The 19981-nt window shown below is 52.9% G+C and overlaps 1 protein-coding gene across 1 annotated transcript in view; it reads right to left on the bottom strand.

Annotated features, from left to right (window-relative positions):
* Phc2 (polyhomeotic homolog 2) overlaps positions 1 to 19981 on the bottom strand; it is a 99448-nt gene that overhangs the window by 38572 nt on the left and 40895 nt on the right. Inside the window, exons 2-7 of the mRNA XM_032897526.1 lie at positions 10021 to 10248; positions 6766 to 6924; positions 5985 to 6062; positions 4810 to 4974; positions 3085 to 3171; positions 1852 to 2152 (exon numbers count right to left, since the gene is read on the bottom strand). Of these exons, the coding sequence (XP_032753417.1) occupies positions 1852 to 2152; positions 3085 to 3171; positions 4810 to 4974; positions 5985 to 6062; positions 6766 to 6924; positions 10021 to 10194 (964 nt within the window). The 5' untranslated portion in view covers positions 10195 to 10248. The remainder of the gene's footprint in view (positions 1 to 1851; positions 2153 to 3084; positions 3172 to 4809; positions 4975 to 5984; positions 6063 to 6765; positions 6925 to 10020; positions 10249 to 19981) is intronic.

The raw sequence follows: 19981 nt of genomic DNA on the forward strand, positions 1-19981 counted from the left end.
GAGGAGGAGGAGGGGGAAGAGGAGGGGGGGGAGGAGGAGGAGGAGGAGGAGGAGGAAGAGGAGGAAGAGGAGGAGGAGGAGGAAGAGGAAGAGGAGGAGGAGGAGGAGGAGGAGGAGGAGGAGGAGGAGGAGGAGGAAGAGGAGGAAGAGGAAGGAGGAGGAGGAGGAAGAGGAGGAGGAGGAGGAAGAGGAGGAGGAGGAGAGGAGAGGAGGAGGAGGAGGAAGAGGAGGGGAGGAGCAGCTTTGGAGCCCTACTTCCGGCCTAATGTTCTCAGCACACGTGGCTCCCCCTAAGTCTGGCCCTTCAGTCTCAGTCTCCTTTTCCACCAAAGAACGAGGCTGGAGCAGTTTCTGGAAATGCGACGCCAGGCGGGTGGGAGACTGGGAACCTCTGGCCTCTGCAGGGGGTGGGGGGCTCTCCTCACCTCAGGCAGGACCTATGCCAGGCAGTTAACCTGTCCTTTGTCCTGGGCGATTTCTGTGGTCTCCAAAAGGTGAAGGAGTGACTTGCATCCCCGTGCTTGACCTGTGCTCGCTTCTGCCTGTCTGGGACGCCTGACTTCCCTCCTTGGTGAGCTGGGCTCCTGCCGCTCCTGCCTCAGGACTTGGCTGCCAGCTGGGTGTGTTGGCACATCCCGTACCCCAGTATTCCCGAGGCTGAGACAGGAAGACGGGGAGTTCTAGGCTGGCCTGGGCTATATACAAAGACTCAGGTGCTGCGTCCTCTGGGTTGGACATCTGTGCCTGCCACATCGACAATGGATTAAAAACCTGAGTGGATTTGCTTTTAACTGTATACTCTCTTAGGTAAGGAATCATACTTGAACTTGAAAAATAAAAAAACAAAAACCCTTTTTGGTGACAGTGGGCATCAAAGCCAGGGCTTGACATATTCTAGGTAAGTATTGTACCACTATGTTACCCCCCAGCCCAACCACCTTGGTTTTAATCTAGTGAGAGGTTCTCCAGCAAACTTCAAAGAGCATGCGGACCCTATCGGAATCTAAGTGGTGTGGGTGAGCATGAGGGTCAGTGGCTTGCCCACAGGGTTGGCCACAGGGACTGTCTTTAATCCACGCAGTATGTTCTCGCTATATTTATTTCTGTTGTTGAATTGCTTGCACTTGATCCTTTGATTAGAAAGTCTGTGTCCAGAATCCTTGGCAGATGTTCTTATTGACCAGTGCTGGGAGGCTCAGTTGGCAGGGCTGGGGGCCACTCTCAGACCAGACTCATCCCTGTTCGCAGAATATGCCTTGGGAATAATCAGCTATTTTTTCCAACCTTTTAGATTTACTCTCAAGTGTGGCGATCGCCGGTAAGCCTTTCCCGGCTCCTGTCTCCCAGGTAAGGTGGGCCTTCCACTCTCCTGTGGGCCTCAGAGCTTGGTTGGACACAGAACAGGCCACAGTGCCACCCTCCTTGAGCTCCCTGGCCTCTGCATACTCAGGGCAACAGAAAACCTTGCCCACGTTAGTTAGCTGAGGGCTGTGAAGGGATGAGAGTCGGCTTCCTGCCTCTCCTCTGCCTCTGGCTCCCACAGGCTCTGGCTGGCCACATCCTTTTCAGTAACTTTGGGAATCCCAAAATAGTCCAACTACCAGTCTCCACCCATGCAGGGCCAAGGCTGTGACCAGCTCCCCTGAGTCAGGGCCATGTTAGTGAAAAAGCTTATCAAGAATGGGGTTTCCTTCCTTAAAGTCAGACTAAGCACGAACTGGAGCCTGGAGTTGGCAAACACCCAGGATCGGGAGAGGTCAGGGAGAGGCTGGCGTCCTGATGCACGCACGGGAAGGAAGGTTTGGAAGGTTCTTCATCCACAACCCAGAAGTCATTGTGTTGGGACCTTACCTGGTGCAGTGAGCGGGTGAGTAGCCACAGTAGGAACAGTGGCTCGGTCAGGCCCAGGCCGGGCCTCCATGTTGCTGTTGCCATCTGTCTTGAGTGGCTCCGTCACATTGTCAGTCACACTAGGCTTGGCACCCGCAGGGGAACCCTGAACCACGGTCCTGCCCTGTGGTGTGGCAGGCAGAGGCTGGCTACTGCTGGGTGTGGGTTTCAGGGCCAAGCTGGGCAGGACGGGCTGGGTAGGGGCAGGGCCCGAGGCTGCTGCTGCTGGTGTCTGCTGTGTTCGAAGTGTCAGGTTCTGTATCTGAAAAGAAGGGAACCTGTGAGAGTCCAGAGAATGTGGGCTGGGGCAATAGCAACACACGCCTGAGAGGAAGTCAGGGCAGATCCAGCACTACAGACTCAAAAGTGGGCTCTAAATGGAGAGAGCGAGAGGAAGAGACAGAGATAGAAAAGAGAGAGCAGAAAGAGAGACATACGGGGTGGTGGGCAGTTAGGGGCTGAAAGAGAAGCCAGGAGTGGGTGGAGTTTGTAAAGAACACAGGAAGTATGGTTAGTGACCAGTGATCAGAACTGAATTCTGGAACTGCCCAGCTGGGATGGCCAGGGGCAGGGAAACAGCGCCTTTCTTTCCTTACTCTCCCACCCCTCTGACACTATCGGGATTCGCTGCGTGCCACTAAGGCAAGGCACGGTATGGAAAAACCCAGGACAAGAATGACAGGCAGAGGATCAGCTTGTCCTCACAATCAGGTCAATGCCAGGCAGTGCCAAGGCATGTTATTCAGCCTAGTCCCTGCTGCCCTCTGCTGGACAAAGGGAGGCAGTGCCGGACTCTTAACCTAGCTTCTCCATCCTTGAGTGTGGGTCCCCTTCTGGACATGGGGTGGGAAGACAGAGTAAAGAGGTCGGTTCTCAGGTTCCCCAGACTTCTCACACAGAACATCACCTACATGCTGTAGCAGAAGACAGGAGGCCAGGACCCATCCTGTTCCTTCTCTCAGAATTCCCCTGCCTCCAAACCCCACCCCTGAGTGCTGGCTTACAGTGCCCTCTGCTACGTACCTATATTCAGAGGGGACAAAACAGCCAAGGGGTGCTGAGGCCAGCCGGATGGGAATTAATGAGCGAGTCCATTTTCCTTTTGCTTCACAGACGAGTCCTACCACTGCCAGCACCCCTGTCCCTCTAAGAGCTGCCCACCCCCCTGCCCACCCACAAGCCCGGGATCCTCACCTGGGCAGGGGTAGGGGGCCGAGCGGGGGAGCCAGTGCCGAGCTCAGGCTGTACAGTAGCGACGGTGGCCGTGGGCGTGAAGATGAGCTGAGGGGACAAAGGAACAGTGCGGCCTAGGCTCCTAGCTACCTGCACCGAGCTACCAAGGAACAGTGCGGCCTAGGCTCCTAGCTACCTGCACCAAGCCACCTGGCTGGGCCTGGAATCACAGGAAACGAGGTGCCTTTACCTGCCCGGTGTGGGCTCAGCCACAGGGTAGAGCGCTCTAGCCAGGGAATAGAAACGAGGTGCCTTTACCTGCCTGGTGTGGACTCAGCCACAGGGTAGAGCGCTCTAGCCAGGGAATAGATGGGTAGGCAAGCACGGCACAAGCCAAGATGGCAGGAAGCCCAGGGACACTGAACAGATGTCTTAAAAGGCTTGGGGTGTGATGAACCAAGCCAGACAGTTAGGGGATAGCCCTCTGTGAGGAGCTCGTTCTGAGAGACTCTGTCTCCTCAGAATCAGCCACTGTCTCCTCAACCCTGGTGAGGAGGAACCTGGGGCAGCTGTCACGGGCCCATCTTCCAGGTCTAAGACAGCTCTGTCTCCAGGGCTAGATCAGAGTAAGAGCATCTTTCAAAAAGTATTAAATCAGGTACACACAATGGTCACCTTCTGGTTAGCTCTGGTTCAGCAGGGGTGGGGAGGGGGGGTCTAGAAGCAGCAACAGCAGAGGAAGGAGACTGCCTGGAGCTATGGTGATGGCATCTCATTTGGAGGGGCGCAGGTAATGAGTCGGTGCTGGCTGGCACCTTGACCTCTGTGTGGCCCGGTCTCTGCGTGCATGTGGGTAAGCTCGTGTCTGAACAGGGGCCTTCCCTCCCCTTCATCTCAATGCTGGGCCCCCTGGATCATTCCCTCTGTGTACACTCTGCTCTTAGTGGGCAGAACATGGGCATCGGGACCCCGGTGGGAACAGAGTTAAGTGAGGTGTGGCTGCCAGTGTTCTGGGGACATGGAAGTCCGTCTTATGCTCTCTGAGGCACTGCCTGGGAAGGGGAAAGTACCTGCAGCGACAAGCTCAGAACCAGTGAGAGAAATTAGGGAACAAGGCCAGAGCAGCTCTGAGTGCGATGCTCTGGCCATAACAGCGGAGGCAGGGATGGGCTACACTGTCTTCACGGGCAGAAGAGAAAACTAGCTTGAGCACGGGCACATGAGCGAGGACTTGCCAACTGGGCCCACCATGGTTAGTCCATGGTTAGTGTTGCTTCTCAGTCTGCTGTTCCCAGACCTAAGGACCCCTTGGGGCAGACCTGAAGGATCCGGGCATGCCACCGCCAGCTCAGGTGGGCTCTGCGCGAGGGACAAGCTCACCCGAAGTAGAATGGGGCAAGCTGAGGGACTGTCACGGGAGCAGCTCATCTCTGTGGAGCGGCTGGACTCTGTATCTGTCTGCTCACCTCTGAGTTCTAGGCACTGCCTGGGGATGCACCCTGTCCCACCGACCTAGTTAGTTCTGAGCTGGGGAGGGAAGGGAGGTGCTGTGGGTGACTTTCCCTGGCTCCAGCTTGGACCTGACGCTTCCTGAGCTCTCTAGGGCCTCCTACTCAGTCTCTGGGCTTCTTCCACCCCCTTCCTCCTGGGCCTGGTTCTTTTTTTCTCTGCTCCTCTTTCTAATCTCCCATCTTTCCTGATGGTGTCCCTGAAGTCCAGGAACACACCCAGGACACACACACTCACCATCTGTGCCCTGAGGTACATCTGTGCTTGGCTGGCAGTCAGGGCAGGAGAGGACGTGTTGCCCAAGAGCACGGCCTGCTGGGCAAGGCCCGAGGCTGTGGCTGAATTGACACTCTGTGCCCGGTTGATAAGCTGGGCTGCTGCTGGGGAGGCGGCCAGGTTCAGCTGATGAGAGAGACATGCACGTTAGAAAACGGGGCCAGGGCGAGCAGTGTCCCAGGGGGTCGGGATGAGCAGTGTCCCAGGGGGCCAGGGTGAGCAGTGTCCCAGGGGGTCGGGATGAGCAGTGTCCCAGGGGGCCAGGGTGAGCAGTGTCCCAGAGGGTCGGGATGAGCAGTGTCCCAGGGGGCCAGGGTGAGCAGTGTCCCAGGGGCCGGGATGAGTAGTGTCCCAGGGGGTCGGGATGAGCAGTGTCCCAGGGGGCCAGGGTGAGCAGTGTCCCAGGGGGCCAGGGATGAGCAGTGTCCCAGGGGGCCAGGGTGAGCAGTGTCCCAGGGGGCCAGGGTGAGCAGTGTCCCAGGGGGCCAGGGTGAGCAGTGTCCCAGGGGGCCAGGGTGAGCAGTGTCCCAGGGGGTCGGGATGAGCAGTGTCCCAGGGGGCCAGGGCGAGCAGTGTCCCAGGGGGCCAGGGTGAGCAGTGTCCCAGGGGGCCAGGATGAGCAGTGTCCCAGGGGTCGGGATGAGCAGTGTCCCAGGGGCCAGGGCAGCAGTGTCCCAGGGGCCAGGGTGAGCAGTGTCCCAGGGGGCCAGGGTGAGCAGTGTCCCAGGGGGTCGGGATGAGCAGTGTTCCAGGGGGCCGGGCGAGCAGTGTCCCCTCTATTTGTTTTGCCTCCCTCTTCTCCTGTTCTATGGCCTATGTGGCGTCCTTTAGGACCATCTCCTGCTCTTGGCTCTGGGTGGTTCCTCTAACTTTGTCGCATACCTGGCTTGGACACACAGCTGCAGGCTGGACCCTATGGCGCAAGCACAGTTAGCAGCCACGCCTTGGCCCCAGAATGATGAGGGAGCTAGAAAGAGCACACCCATTTCTTTCCTGGCAGGAACAACAGATTCCAGCTATGACCCTACATGGCTAAGGCTTCCTTCCCCTCACTGGATCCAGGAACTAGGGAGCCTCATAGGCGAGAGCCAGTCCCTGGGTGTGGGCCCTGCCTGCCATTCCCACAGCATACTCACTGAGGAAGACTGGACGGGAGCCTGTGAGGACACACTGCTACCAGAAGTACTCCCTTGTCTGTTGGCCACCAGGCTTGCCTGGAAAGAACAAACTCTGGTCATCCGTGTGTTCCATCTCAGTGATTCACGGACCCTTATTTTCTAGGAAGTGCTATGAACAGAGATCAGAAGAGCAGCCCCTAGGGCCTAACCTCATTTCCCTCATCCACATGGACCTGGCCTCCTGTCTCATAAAGGAGCAGTAATAACTCAATCTGTGGAGGAACCATTGAGAGCCCTGGTGCTCTGACAGCTGGCCATCACCACTGCCCAGCAAACAACTCCAGCTCTCTCCAGACCTCCATCCCAGCCACTTCATCCATGAGGTCACTGGCAGCACATGAGGCAGGGGCTCAGCACACACTGTGCCTGACATCAGTTTCACCCACAGAAGGCGCATAAGACATTTCATTGGGTGAAGGAATGAATCCGTCAGTGAACGTCATGTCTCCCTCAGTGGGTGGAGAGAGCATCACCAGACAGGCAGGCTTGCTGGGTAAGTCATTAAGTGGGCTCACCCAGCGGTTGCTGGGCCAGTGGGTGAGAACCCGGATATTCCACTCACAAGCAGTAGGCCTTGGTATCTGTCTTTCACCTGCTTAAGGACATGTGACAATAGTCCACGCTGCTTGGGGACTTTGTGGGGACTCTGAGCAATAGGACTTGTTTCCTCTCGTATCACTCCCGTATTAGACCATAGATTCGGAAAGAGCCCGGGCGCCCGAGTTAGCCCGCCCCTCACCTGCTGCACTGCTGCAAGGCTCTGGAGCTGTGCGCTGCTGAGGTGCTGCTGCTGCAAGGCAGCTGTCTGCAGCATGAGGTGCTGCTGTTGGGCAGCATACATCTGCTGCAGGTACTGCGCCGCCGTGCTGGGCTGCCTGTGCAGGGCCTGCTGGATCACCTGAGAAGCGTGGGACAGGAAACAGGAGTATGGACTGCCACACAGTGTGCCCTCTCTGCATTCATGCTTCCTCAACACCAGTTCCCCAGAGAAGGGCCCCATGTCACTCCCCAGGCGGCACAGAGAACCATTTGCAGAGTTTTATGCCTGCCTATCTTAATCTGTCAGATGCCTGTCTTCAGCTCCTGCCCAACGGGGTGCTCTGCCTCAGCCCCACTCCTCAGCCCACAACTCGGGAAACACAGCCTCCCACGACAGGCTTGGCAGACGCTCCCCCTTGCTCTGGACCCTCATATGTAAGGTTTGTGAGCAGAAGGGGCTGGAAGAAAAGGTGAATCTGAAGGGTCATGAGGAGCCAGGAAAGTTGCCTAACATCTAAGTGACTGTTTCCCTAGAAGGCCAACCTGGAGCTCTCTGAGTCCTGCCATTCCTTGAGAAGGCCTTTGTGGCCTCTGTGGACACGGCCATACCACGGAGGAGACATACTGGGTTTAAGTCTCCTTCTCCCCATCTCTTCTCTCCTTTCCTTTTGGTAGGGGCTACCCCCAGGCAGTCGTCGGCAAAGGACGGTCCTTGTTCCTCGCTCAACACCAGCACTAAAAGAGCCAGAAACCTTTCCCCTCCCTTCTTGGCCACCCCTCCCATGTGATGCTCCTCACAGGTCCTCGCCCTGCTCCCCCAGTGCGGTCTCTGGTCTGGGGTTGTCGCTAACCAGCAGTGACTAGCAGAGAGTCTCTGGTGAGGATCTCCCCTAAGTGGCTCCAGGGCTCTTGGCTTGGATTTGGGGTTCAGTTCTAGCAGGCTGATGTCACAGATCCTCCAAGGGCTCTGGTATCCCCCAGAACCCCATCTTCTATGAATGCATTTCCGATCCCTCTTTGCCTCAGTGAGTTCTACTCTGAGACCCTGCATAAAGGCCTTGTATTCTTTCTGTCCCACTGTCTCCTGCTCCATTGTACTTACTCCCACACTAGGCCCGGTTCCTTCAGATTCCTGAAAGTGATCCCCCAGCAGCCCAGCCAGCAGTGGCAGGGATCTGTGACTCCTCCACACCAGGGGTGACTTTGTCTGGAGTCGACAGGAATCCAGTGGTTCTGTCTGGGTCCTGAATGCAGAGACCCAGCAGAGCAGAAACCCCAACAGCCTTTTGCCTACATTTCTGGTGAGTGCCAGGAGGTGGGCACATTTGACTGCGATGCCGAAAACCAGAGCTAAAGACTCCAGTGTGGGAGGGCCAGGAAGAGCCTGCGGTGGGGCTGGGAAATGCAACTTGATGAAGTGTGAACAGCGATAACTGGGAGGGTGACAGGCCAGGATGTCTGACCTGGTCTACAGCAGAGTTTCCCAGGCTTCCCACTCTGCCGTGCCTTCTCCCTCATCCCCTCTTCTGGGCTTAAGACCAAGGCAGGATGAGGTCACTTGCCTAGTTTGTCCAAACGGCAGCAGCCGAGTTACTTAAACATTTCTCAGTAGTGGCTTCTCTGACCTGCCCTACTTACAAGGATGCTGAAACAGATAACAATAACTGTGGGAAAGGCCGTCTGCTAGAGGACCCTGGAGAATTAGGTTCTTTCCTCCCTCTTTACCTTGTTAGCCATTACCTCATCTGAGCCTTTGTTTCGTCAAGTGTAGACCTGTGCCTAATAACAGTCATTCTCATAACTGAAGAAGACATATGCGGTCAGCCATGTGGTATGTGCCCATAAGCCTAGCACTGAGAGGCTGAGGCAGGAGGATTGCCATAAATTCTAGGCCAGCCTGTGCTGAACAGTGAGTTCCAGCCCAATCTGGAATAGAGTGAGATCCTGTCTCACAATAAACAAAGATTGTAATGTAAAATGCTTAGCACGGTGCCAGGAGCATACCGTGATTGGTGGCAGTGCACGATCACAGCTGCACTGTGTCTAACTCCCCGGAGGACTGTGCACTTGGCCAACTTTAGAGAAGTGATAAAGTCTCAAGGACAAAGAATTGTCTGGGGCCACTTGTTCTCAGAAGCCCTAAATTTGTGTGTGTGTGTGTGTGCGCGCGCACGCGCGTGTGCCTGCATGTCTGCATGTGTATGTGTGCATATGCATATACATGTGTATGTGTGAATGTTTATGTGTGAATGTGTCCATGTGTGTGTGCTTGTCTGCATGTGCATGTGTGCCTGTGCATATGTACCTGTACATGTGTGTATATTGTGTGTGTGTATGTGTATATGTGTATGTATGTTGTGTCATAGATGTGTGCATGATTGTAGTGTGTGTGTGAGAGTATGTGTGTTGTGCATGTGTGCGTGTGTATGAGTGTGTATTGTGTGTGTGCATGTGTGTTTATATGTATGTGTGTATGTGTATTGTTTGTATGTATATGCATATTATATATGTGTGCATGTATGTATTGTGTATGTGTGAGTGTATGTGTGTTGGGTATGTGTGCATGCACATGTATGTATGTGTGCATATTAGTACATGTGTGTGCATGTGTAGACCAGAGGTCAATGTCAGATACCAATCTTGATCACTGTTAACCTTTTTTTCCTTTTGAGCTCTCACTTCTGGAGCTCATTGACTAGGCTAGGTGGTTGGCCAATGAGTTCTAAGGAGCCAAAGGTCTCCACTCCTAAAAGCACTGGTGCTACAGAGTTTTCTAAGTGGGTGCTGGGGACCCAGGCTCATGTCTTCAAATTTGCACAGCAAACGATTTAATGGCTGAGCCGTCCCTGCAGCCCCCTTAAGTTAGTTCTTTAAATGCAGTGGCCACTTAGATGACTGGTCTGGACTTTGACTGAGCGGAAGCTCCCAGTCATTTTGTTCTTGGCTAGTTTTAGCCTTCATGGTTTCACACAACTGTTCTCCGCAGGCAGCATTCTCACCATCCATCCCTTGGGGGAGCCAGGGATTTTCCCATCTAGGTTCTATCACAGCTTCCTGTGTTGCACACATCTGGTACCACTTCCCCCTCTTAATCACACACAAGTATGTATCCACCGGCCCATACTCCCTTTGCCCTTTCTGGAGCTGTCCTGTCTATCCCACCAGACCACTCCCACACTCCTTTTGAGCAGCCCTGTCAACGAAGGGATAACATCCCAGGCTGATAGGATTTTACCTGCACAGTCTGCCGGTCAGGAATACCGCTGTACACAGAAATCTGGGGTGCAGTGGGGCGGCCACTGCCACCACCGCTGCTGCTGCTGCAGCCACTGCTGCTATTGGTCCCACTGGTGTTGGTGGTGATGCTGGCCCGGCTGGATGTGTGGGGGACTGGCAGCTCATTCTCCATGGCCTATGGGGTGACACAGTCAGGGTGCTCCGGTGGCAGAAGAGCAGGTGGATGCTAGGAAGGAAGAGAAAAGAAACAAAAAGTTTAGCAAATGTTTGTCACGCAGGCACAAGCATTTGGCCCTTTCTGTCCCAGCCTTCGGATTCTGTGAATTCTGTCACCTAGGATGGAAAACATTCGGAAAAACTGTGTCAGAATTAAACATATATGGACCCCCCCCTTATTGCTACTTGCCAAATAATACAGTAGACGCTACTTAGCATCTCACATCGTTAGTCTGTAGGAGACATTTAGAGCTTGTTTGGAGCACATGGGATGACGTCCGTAGGTTATGTGCCGCTGTGTAAGGGACTGAGAAGCTGAGGGTCTGGCTGGGCAGTCTGAGAACTGCTCCGTGGAGCAGCCAGTGAGACTGGACGCACACCAGCTCAAGACGGCTGCCATAGCCACCTGTAAACTCAGGCCTGTGCTGTACTCTGGTGTAGTTTTTAGAGACAGGATCTTTCTATGTGGCCTCTGTTGGCCTCAAACTCACCCATCATCCTCCTGTCTCGGCCTTCTCAGTGCTCAAACTCCATACCCAGCTCTCAACTGAGGCTTTGAGTCACACTGAACCCCAGAAGAATATGGCAGGATGGGTTCTTTAGGAGACTTTTGAAATCAGGTGTGTGTGCTCTAAAGTCTAAGGCTGCTGTCAGAAGTAGTGGAGAACGGTTTTTGGTTCTCCATGGTAGGAACCACCTTGCACTCCTCCGAACTCTTCATCCTTGGGATGGAGAAAATGAACACCTGAACCTACACCAGCTCTACATAGCCCAGGTGGTGAAAGAAGTGAGATTTTAAAAATCTCCATCTCAACCAGGGATTGTGAGCCCTTGGTGGGGGGTGTGTGTGTCAAATGACCCTCCCTCTGGTCTCCCTAAGACCATAAAAAACCACAGATATTTACATTATGAAGTAGCACCAAAATAATTTTATGATTGGGGGTCACTACAACATGAGGAACTGTATTAGAGGGCTGCAGCATTAGGAAGGTTGAGAACCACTGCTCTGGAGAACAGAGTGGGGAAAAAGAGGCAAATCAAGAAATGACAGAAATAGTTGTTTTGTTTTGAAAGGCCAACGAGCCTCAGGTGCTTGCAGTCTCTGCTTTAAGTCCTCTCTCATGCCCTAGGGACTCAGCTCAGATTCTACCTTGGGTGACTACCTAAAATCTCCTGCTTTGAAGATTTTATGGACTAGAGTTTGAATCTTGGTGTAGCCAGTTTTCAGTTGGGGACCATACACAGTACCCTTGTAGGCCCTGTTTCTTTCTTTCTTTCTTTTTTTTTTTCTTTTTTTCAGAGCTGGGGACCAAACCCAGGGCCTTGCGCTTGCTAGGCAAGCGCTCTACCACTGAGCTAAATCTGCAACCCCAATAGGCCCTGTTTCTTAACCTGTCAAATGTGACAGTCCATGAAGAGCAAAGTAAAGGCCATGCCAAGTGCCAGCAGGCTATCACCTAGTCAGTGACCTACTCACCCCACCCCATCCCTCTGCCATGGTTATAATACTGTCCCCTGTCTGGTTCCCACTGTCTGGCTTTAATAAATCCTGCTTCTTCCAAGACAGACTCGATGCAGTCTCCAGGATCTGATGTCCTAGCTAGGAGGGAGCACCAGAAACTTTTCAGTGGTCCAGATGTCTGTCCTCATCACCCAGCCTCCCAGGCCCAGTGCCTCAATGCAGAGAGCTTGGGAAAGAAATGAAGAGCAGTGGGAGATGGGCGTCAGGCCAGAGTTTGAGCTCCGCTTTTAGTATTTCACATTCTTCCTAAACCTTTTTGTCTATTCTTTTTGTCTATTCCTATTTGTGTACACACACACACACACACACACACACACACACACACACACACACACACACACAGTACCAGTATCTATTATCCATCCATCCATCCATCCATCACTCATCCATCATCCATCCATCCATCTAGATATCCATCTTGTGGATGTATCACCTGCCAAAGACAGTAAATCCTCTCCTTGTAGATGACGCCAAATTCTCAAAAGAAAGTAGTGTTTTTCATATCAGTGAAAACACTAATTTGTGTAAAGAACTGAGGCAGACGTTAATGTCTTCTTTCAATTTGAGGTTGGTATCTCTCAAGCCACTTTCTTCAGATAGTGGGTTTCAGCATGGGATTAAAACAAAAGTATAGGAAGGCAGCTTAAGAGGTGGCTCGATGGGGACACTGGCCAGGCAGGCATTGAAGAGCAGAGTGTGGATCCAGCACCCACGTGTGCCAGATGGATGTGACGGCCTGCCTGTCATCCTGGAGCCTGAGCGGCAGAGCCGGTATCCCTACAGCAAGCTGGATAGCTCGACCAGGTAAGCCGAGCTCTGGGCACAGCGAGAGGCCCTGCCCTACACGTAAGGTAGACAGAGTAGCTGGCGTCTGATGTCAACCTCTGGACCCCGCACGCATGGGCGTGTGAAGGTCACATGGCAGGGATGTTGGGGGTTGGGAAGCTGGAGCCACTTCCAGGTGGTGCTTTGTCAAGGACCCGTTGGCGTATGACCCAGATCATCATGCAGATTCTCCCCGAGGCCTGTCTGCTTTTACTGCCACAGAGGCCCTTGTCCATGAGCCCCTTGGCCCTGACCTGCACTGGAACCAGGCTTCATGATGGCCAGCCATTTGTTAAGGGTGCCTGTGGATGAGGATGAGACACATGGGCCAGTAGAGCTGAGCCGGTGCGATTTCCCGTGCCTGGCTCTGGAAGATCTGCCTATCTATGTTCCAGGAACAGGAGTCTAGGCTGACAGAAGCCATGAAAGCACCATCCCTGGCCTTGTAGAAACAGAAAGGCTAGCTGTCTAGCGAAATTAGAAAATATACTTATTTCATAGATTATCTACGTGGTGGGCCTAAATGCATGTTTGTGTTTCAGCCATATGGGGGGCTGGGATGATGTTGGGCACCTTCTTCATTTCTCTCACTTTACTGGGGTCAGGGCTCTCACTGTTTGGCTAGTTTGGTTAGCCAGATTGCTCCAGGGGTTCCTGTCTTCCACTCCCGTGTGCCTTTGCGCAGGAGCTGGGATCTGAGCTCCAGGCCTCCTGTGACGGCTGCTGAGCTGTCTCATCTGCCCAGCCCACAACTGTGAACTCAGCCAACTAGGTGATGATGGCACCCTCCAAACCTGGGCGCCCTGAAGGCTCCTCATCCCCCTTTTCCTAAACGTTGACCGAAACTGGGCTTCAGCTCACGCTGTCAGACATCTCAGCTGAAGCAGTTGGAAGAAGTCAGATAGGAAGCAGGCAGCCACGTCGACTGAGGCAGAGGATGTCCAGGCTGACTGAGTTTAGCTATGGTCTTTGTTTTCGGCTGAACAGATACTGTAGCGTGTGTACCCAGGCCCTGTTGACAAGCACTAGCCATGGTCCTCTGTGGAAATGCTGCCAAGTAAGAGCAGCGTGGCTCCCATGCAGGACTGACACCTCCCTTAGCCACTGGGGACACAGCCTTCTCCTTCCCTTGCTGACCAGTGCCAACCTTCTGCTTGCCTTGCCCATGGCTTCTTACGTCCAGCTCCTCTCGTTGAGCAGTTCTTTTGGTTTTGTTCCCTCGGCCCCCGTCCCTGCTCTCCTGGGTCCCTGCTCTCCTGGGCTCACTCTCCGTTACTCACACATCTATGGCTGCATCCTGCCTGTGTCCTCCTGGTGCACATGCTCCTCCCACTGTGCTCTCTGAAAATAAAGTGCCTCCCTCATTCCCGCACTCCCTCTATGTGATGGACCCTGCTCAGCTCAGTACCCTGATGGGCCCTCTCCTCCAAGTATTGATCTCTCTGTCTTCCCTCCCCTTGACCCCTCACTGACCTGTCTGTGGTTCTCTGACAGCATCCCTTACTGCCTCGCCTCCTCTCTCCTCTCCCACGGGCTGGATCAGGCACACTTCTCCACACGCACACACTTGCTCACTCCCCACAGCGCATGCTCACGGATGCACTGTCCCCCTGGCTCCCTCTGTCTGCGCTCCTGCTCCTAGTAGCTATAGCTGTCTTCCCAGGGTGCACACTCCCCTAGGTCTCTGTGGACCACTCATGCACAGGTCAGGGGAAGGAAGGCCAGGCTGGTTTCAACACTGGCCTTTCAAAGTGTGCACGAACGCTGACTACATTTAGTGTTCACCACCACCACCATCTATTTCTAGAACGTCTGTGACTATTAAGCAACAATTCCTTCCCACTGTCCAGTCGCATAGCCCTGGTGGCTCAGATCTGTCTCTATGAATTTGCTTTTTCTAGCATCTCAGATGAGTGGAGCACACCATCTGTCCTCCTCACAGTGGTTTAAAGATTTATTCCCATTGCATCATATGCAACAACTGTATTCCTCTCTGGGGTTGACTAACACTCCTCTCTCTGTATATGTGCACATCTCTGTGTGTATGTATATGTGTGCATGTGCATGCACAGTATTTCTATGCGTGTGTCTCTGTGTGTACCACACTTGCTTCTCCATTCACCTGCTAATGACACTCAGGTTGTTTCCGTCTTTGGCCATGGCCACTGTGAACAATGTTCTAATTCTCTAGTACAGCGAATCATGGGGCAACTCTGTGGAGGGACATGTGGATATCCAGATGTTCCTGTGCCATTTGTTGAATTATCACTGTGTTTCTGGGGCTCACAGAAGTCCCTCAAGCTATCTGGTGTGTGTCAAGCACCTGTGTTGATCCTACCTGTCTTTCCCACTTACTTCCTATACGCTGCAACCCCTTGGGCTCAGGATTATTGTGACTGATCTGAAAAGTCTTGGTCACCTGGCAACTTCTCACCCCTGGGCTTACTGCTGTGGCTGCTGATGCTGTCCCTGTCCCCTGAAATGACTTCCTTCCAGTTTTCATTATCAGACTATTCAGGTCAGCAGTGCAGTGTGAGTCCCGGGTAACAACAGCACGGAACACGGCTTCCTCTAAGTCCTCCTGTCCCCTACATATTCAACCCCAACGTCGCGTAAGTCACCCAACTGGAAGACTGTTTGCACACTTGGTGATCGTCAGTCTCACACTCACAATGGACCACAGCAAGGATGTCATTTTCTTGGTGTCTGCCTGCTGTACCCATTGAGTCAAATGTGCCCGTGCATGCCTGGGGTTTTGGGTCGGGCTCCTGGTCACTGAAAGCTTAATTTACTTTCTGCCTCATCTGCAGAATTCTCCCAGCTAGTTTAGAAAATAAACTACCCGTGGTTTAATCATAGTTTCTCCCATAGAGATGGCTGAGTACGAATGCCTTTTAAGCACCACAGTAGAAGCCTTAGGTACATTTGTTACCAATGTCCCAGTTTTTCAACAAGAAATTATCTAAGCCAAGTGTGCTGAGGCAGAAGGATTGCTGTGAGTCTAAGGTCATTCTGTGTTAAATGGTGAGTCTCAGGTTAGCTTGGACTACAGAGTAAGGGTCTGTCTCAAAATACAGACACACACAAAGGGGGAGGAGATAGCTAAGCTCTCTAAGGTCATCACAAAACTGGCAGTCCAAAACCAGGTGTGACTTCAAAGCTGTTACCTGCACCTTCAAGAGAATCTGACTTGGCCCACTGTTGTGGTGACACTGGGGCCCAGTCCCTGTCAGACATACCAGAGCAAAGGGATGGAGATTACTAGGCTGAACACTCCAATTACTATTTATCAAATATTTATACAAACCTGTTCCTCTATATTGTTCATACACACACGAAATTACACACGTGTACCCTTCAGCCAGTTCAAGAAATCAGACATCACCATGAACTCTCTTGTTTTTCCTAAGCAAAAACCAAGGCCTACTTTCTGAGGAAAAGAGTGACTTGCGTAAGGTAACATGGCGTTGTCTCTCCTCCAGGACAGTGGGAGGGATCCCCAGCCGGCCACGGTTAGTTGGACTTACAGCCACAGGGCTGGGACTCATCCTGAGGGGAAACCAAAAGAGAGTTGCTCTCCTTTGCAAGGAGCTTGGATTTGGAAAAGAAGTCACTCAAGTGCGGAACAGAGCTTTTCCAACTTCTGCTTCTACAGTCCTTGTGGCAAGGCTTCCGTATCTCCCTCCTCACAGGTTCCTTCTGCCTCAAAGCTTCAGGTGGAGGCCGCCTGGAGTATAGATAGCTAGTGCTACTGACGTGTCTGTCTGTGGACTCTCATTAGGGCCCGCCTGGCACATGAGAAATAGGAATCTGTCAATTTCACAGCGCTCATGCTTTAAACATTTATCCACTCCTACTCAATTTCCTCTTCCTTCCTGGTCTCGTTCCCCCTTCTCTCCCTTCCAATGACTGCCTTATTCCTTCCCAAGGCCACCCACCGCTGTGGACTCCTACTGGGAAGCACAGCCAAGTCTCATTAATGGCTGACAGCCAGAACTAGAAATCTGTTTTTCTCCGCTTCCAACTCACTGTGTGGTTCTGTGTGAGTGTGAGCTCCAAAGCTTCAGTTCCTGTCTCAGTCAGGCCTCCCTTCCAACCACAGGGGACCGCTCTGAACGTGCTGACTGGAGCTGGCTTGGAAAGCGATCTTATTACAGGTCTCTGAGGCCTACAGGGATTGAGACCCGGCAGCTGGAGAAATGCTGACGGTTCTGTCCTTTCAGGAGCCACCAAGTCTAGGAAACACGAGGCCTTCGTCCCCAGGGTCAGGGAAATCCATTTGCTGTGGATTACGACTGTGATAGCATTCCAGAGAGGCAGAGGGAAGACACTGGAAACGGCTCTTCAACCCTCACCAGAGCCCACGGGTCCCGTGGGATGAGGCTTTCTAATGGGGGCAGAGCTGACAGGAATGGAGGCCTAGTGAGCCCTACAGTGGCTGCTCCTGGTGGCAGCACACCAGTCTCTGGTTGAGTCTGAAAAGGCAGCACAAGGGTTTGTCTTGGGTGCCTCTCGCCTTGAGGGAGGAGACAAGAGTCGAGATTTCAGCTCTCTAGACTGAGGGAGCTGCGGGAGTCGCCTTCCACCTCCAGGTTGCAGGATGAACACCTGCAGCCTCACCCCGTGCAGAGCTCCAACAGCAATGGGAAGGCACGAAGACACTGAGGAGCTCAGATCTCCCTCCTGATCCCCAGTCTTCCGTGCCTGCTGTGTCTCTCACAAACTGAGGTAAAGAGAAATGGGAGATGGCTCAGTGGATGAAATGCTTGCCCTGCAAGCACAAGGGCCTGAACTTGATCCCGCAGGACCTACCTAAAAAGCTGAGCATATCAGTGTGCCCCTGGAGCCCCAGCACTGGGTGGCAGGGTACAGAGAGAGCAGGATCCCTGGGCTTGCGGGCCAGCGAGTCTAGTCAAATTGCAAGCTCCAGGCTCAGCACGAAACCCTATCTTAAAAAATAAAGGGGCTGAGCGATAGAGAAAGACACCTGATGGCAACCTCTGAACTCCACACACATGCATGTGCCTGCACACAGGTACTCATACCCACATACACACGGGAACACATACACACATTGGGGAGCAGGTAATCAATGAAAGTAAATTAACCAACGGCAACAAAACAGACGTGTAGGAGGCACAGCTAAAGCAGACCACTGCTCTGGCAATGCAATGATCTCATAGCAAAACACAAGAGCGCGCGCTCACACAAGCAGTCTTTGCTGAGGCCTGATATTTCTTGGTACCATATAAAAGGAAGATTCTATCCATCCTTTATACTTCAACCTGGTGCTAATTTGTTGACAAGCATTTGCAGAAGAAAGAGGATTTGCTCCTACTTGTAGACACATTTGGCAAAGGCCCTGCTCTGGTCCAGGCTGGGGAGTCAGGTGTGAGGGTGGGTTTGTCTCTGCTCAGGAAGCGTTAGTCTCACGGTTCTGAGGTGGGCCAGTCTCCCTCAGGTCTTTAGTTGACATAGGAGTGAGAAGAGTAAAGGACTGGTGAGCACTGCTGTGAACCAAGCAGCAAACCTGGGAGAAGCCAGAAGGACTCAGGGAGGCACTGCTCTTCCACTCAGCCTTCTGGTCTCCAGAGCTGTGAGAACAAAGTTCTCTTCAGTTTCAGACAACCTTGTCATGGCAGCCCTAGAAAGTACTAAAGTGTGATGCCTACATCTAACCTTCATGAGCCAAGCGAGGGCAGACGAAGCTGGTAGGAATTTGCAGAGACACAGCCCAGTCTCGACAACATAAGGGCTCTGTGCGGTTCACATCAGGGGCTCCCAACACTGCTCTCAGCAGTTCTCCAAGAACGTCAGCTCTCAGGCCCGCTTCAGACCCAGAGAACTAGGGATTCCAAGACTGGGGTTCAGCAACTGTGTCACCACCAGCCATGCAGAGTTTCTGATGCACAGAAGTCTGAAAGCCACTGTTAGAAGGCCACTCTCAGAGACAAAGAAATGGCCGTGTGCCTGAGATGGTCCACACGAACTTCCTCTTTAAAAGCGCTAAGAGGGGAATGAGGAGAGAGGAGAGACCTAACCAGTGGAGTGTCTCCCCTGATGGGAATCAAGGGGCAGCTGACCAAGCGCTGGCTGCTCTGAGACCTTCCCGAGGCATCCCTGCCTCATTGCCTCTGGTGTGCCCCCAGGCCCCATGTTCCAGAATTCTGTCTCCCACTACCCTTCACTGAGACCACTCCCTGTGTCCCACCTCACTGGCAGAATCTGCTTTTCCTGTGGCAGCCAATCACAAGTCTGTTCTTCCTAGAGCCCAGCCTCGGCTTGGTGTCTTCTAGCCCTTGTCACATTTACTGTGTGTGTGTATGTGTGTGTGTGTGTGTGGTGTGCATGTGTGCACGTACACACATGCACACTCACATGCACGCTGTGGAGTCAGAGGACAACTTGTTGGAATTGGTTTTCTCCTTCTCTTATGGGTTTTGGACTCTGAACTCAGGTCATCAGGCTTGGTGGCACTGCTCTTACCTATTAAGCTGCAACACTGTTCTGTGATCGTGACACCTTTGAAACCTTGAGTTAGCAAGGACACATTTTCTTACGTTGTTGGTCCCAATTCAGGCTCAATGAACAGGGGCCGTTACATACAAAGTTTGACTTGGGAAAGGGGTAAGAAGGAAACAGGAAAGAGGCGTTGATGTGATGGTCGTGAATACCCAGTTACTGTGAAAGATGCGCTCAGGAGATCCTGGTCAGGGCTGAGCCCAGGCTGCACCATCGATTAACTGGACCTGAAGCATCAGCACCCGCAAAGATGATAACGTCCTCCCTCCTACCTCACACGGACTCTGCAAAAATGACCAAAATGCATAGGCCCAAGGAAACGTTTTTTAAACAAAAGGGACATGAATTCAGTACAGTATGAGTTCAGAAGGTGGGGGTGGGGTGTGAGAACAGGGGAGCGAGCAGGAAAAGGGCAGAGTGCACATACACGAGTCCTTGCCAAGCCACCCTCTGTCTGACTAATATTCCCATTTTGCAAAATGGATAGGGTAGCAGCATAGACATCACATTTGCTTTAAAGAGAGCATATGGGGGGTGGGGATTTAGCTCAGTGGTAGAGCACTTGCCTAGCAAGCGCAAGGCCCTGGGTTCGGTCCCCAGCTCCGGGGAAAAAAAAAAGGGTGCATATGCTTTGAGAAGAAGTCTCATTATGTAGCCCAGGTTGGCATTATGTAGCCCAGGTTGGCCTGTGACTTGCTCTCAAGATAAAAGATTGTCGCAAAGTCAGGGGGGAGAGAAAAAGAGAGAGAGAGAGAGAGAGAGAGAGAGAGAGAGAGAGAGAGAGAGAGAGAGAGAGAGAGCCTGTTTCTGCTCAAAGGCACGCACCACTGCACCCACAAGACTGTAGGGTTTGGAGAGCGGTGAAAGCAGTCTG

Source organism: Rattus rattus, chromosome 1, assembly GCF_011064425.1.
Source record: "Rattus rattus isolate New Zealand chromosome 1, Rrattus_CSIRO_v1, whole genome shotgun sequence".
In the NCBI taxonomy this organism is placed as follows: domain Eukaryota; kingdom Metazoa; phylum Chordata; class Mammalia; order Rodentia; family Muridae; genus Rattus; species Rattus rattus.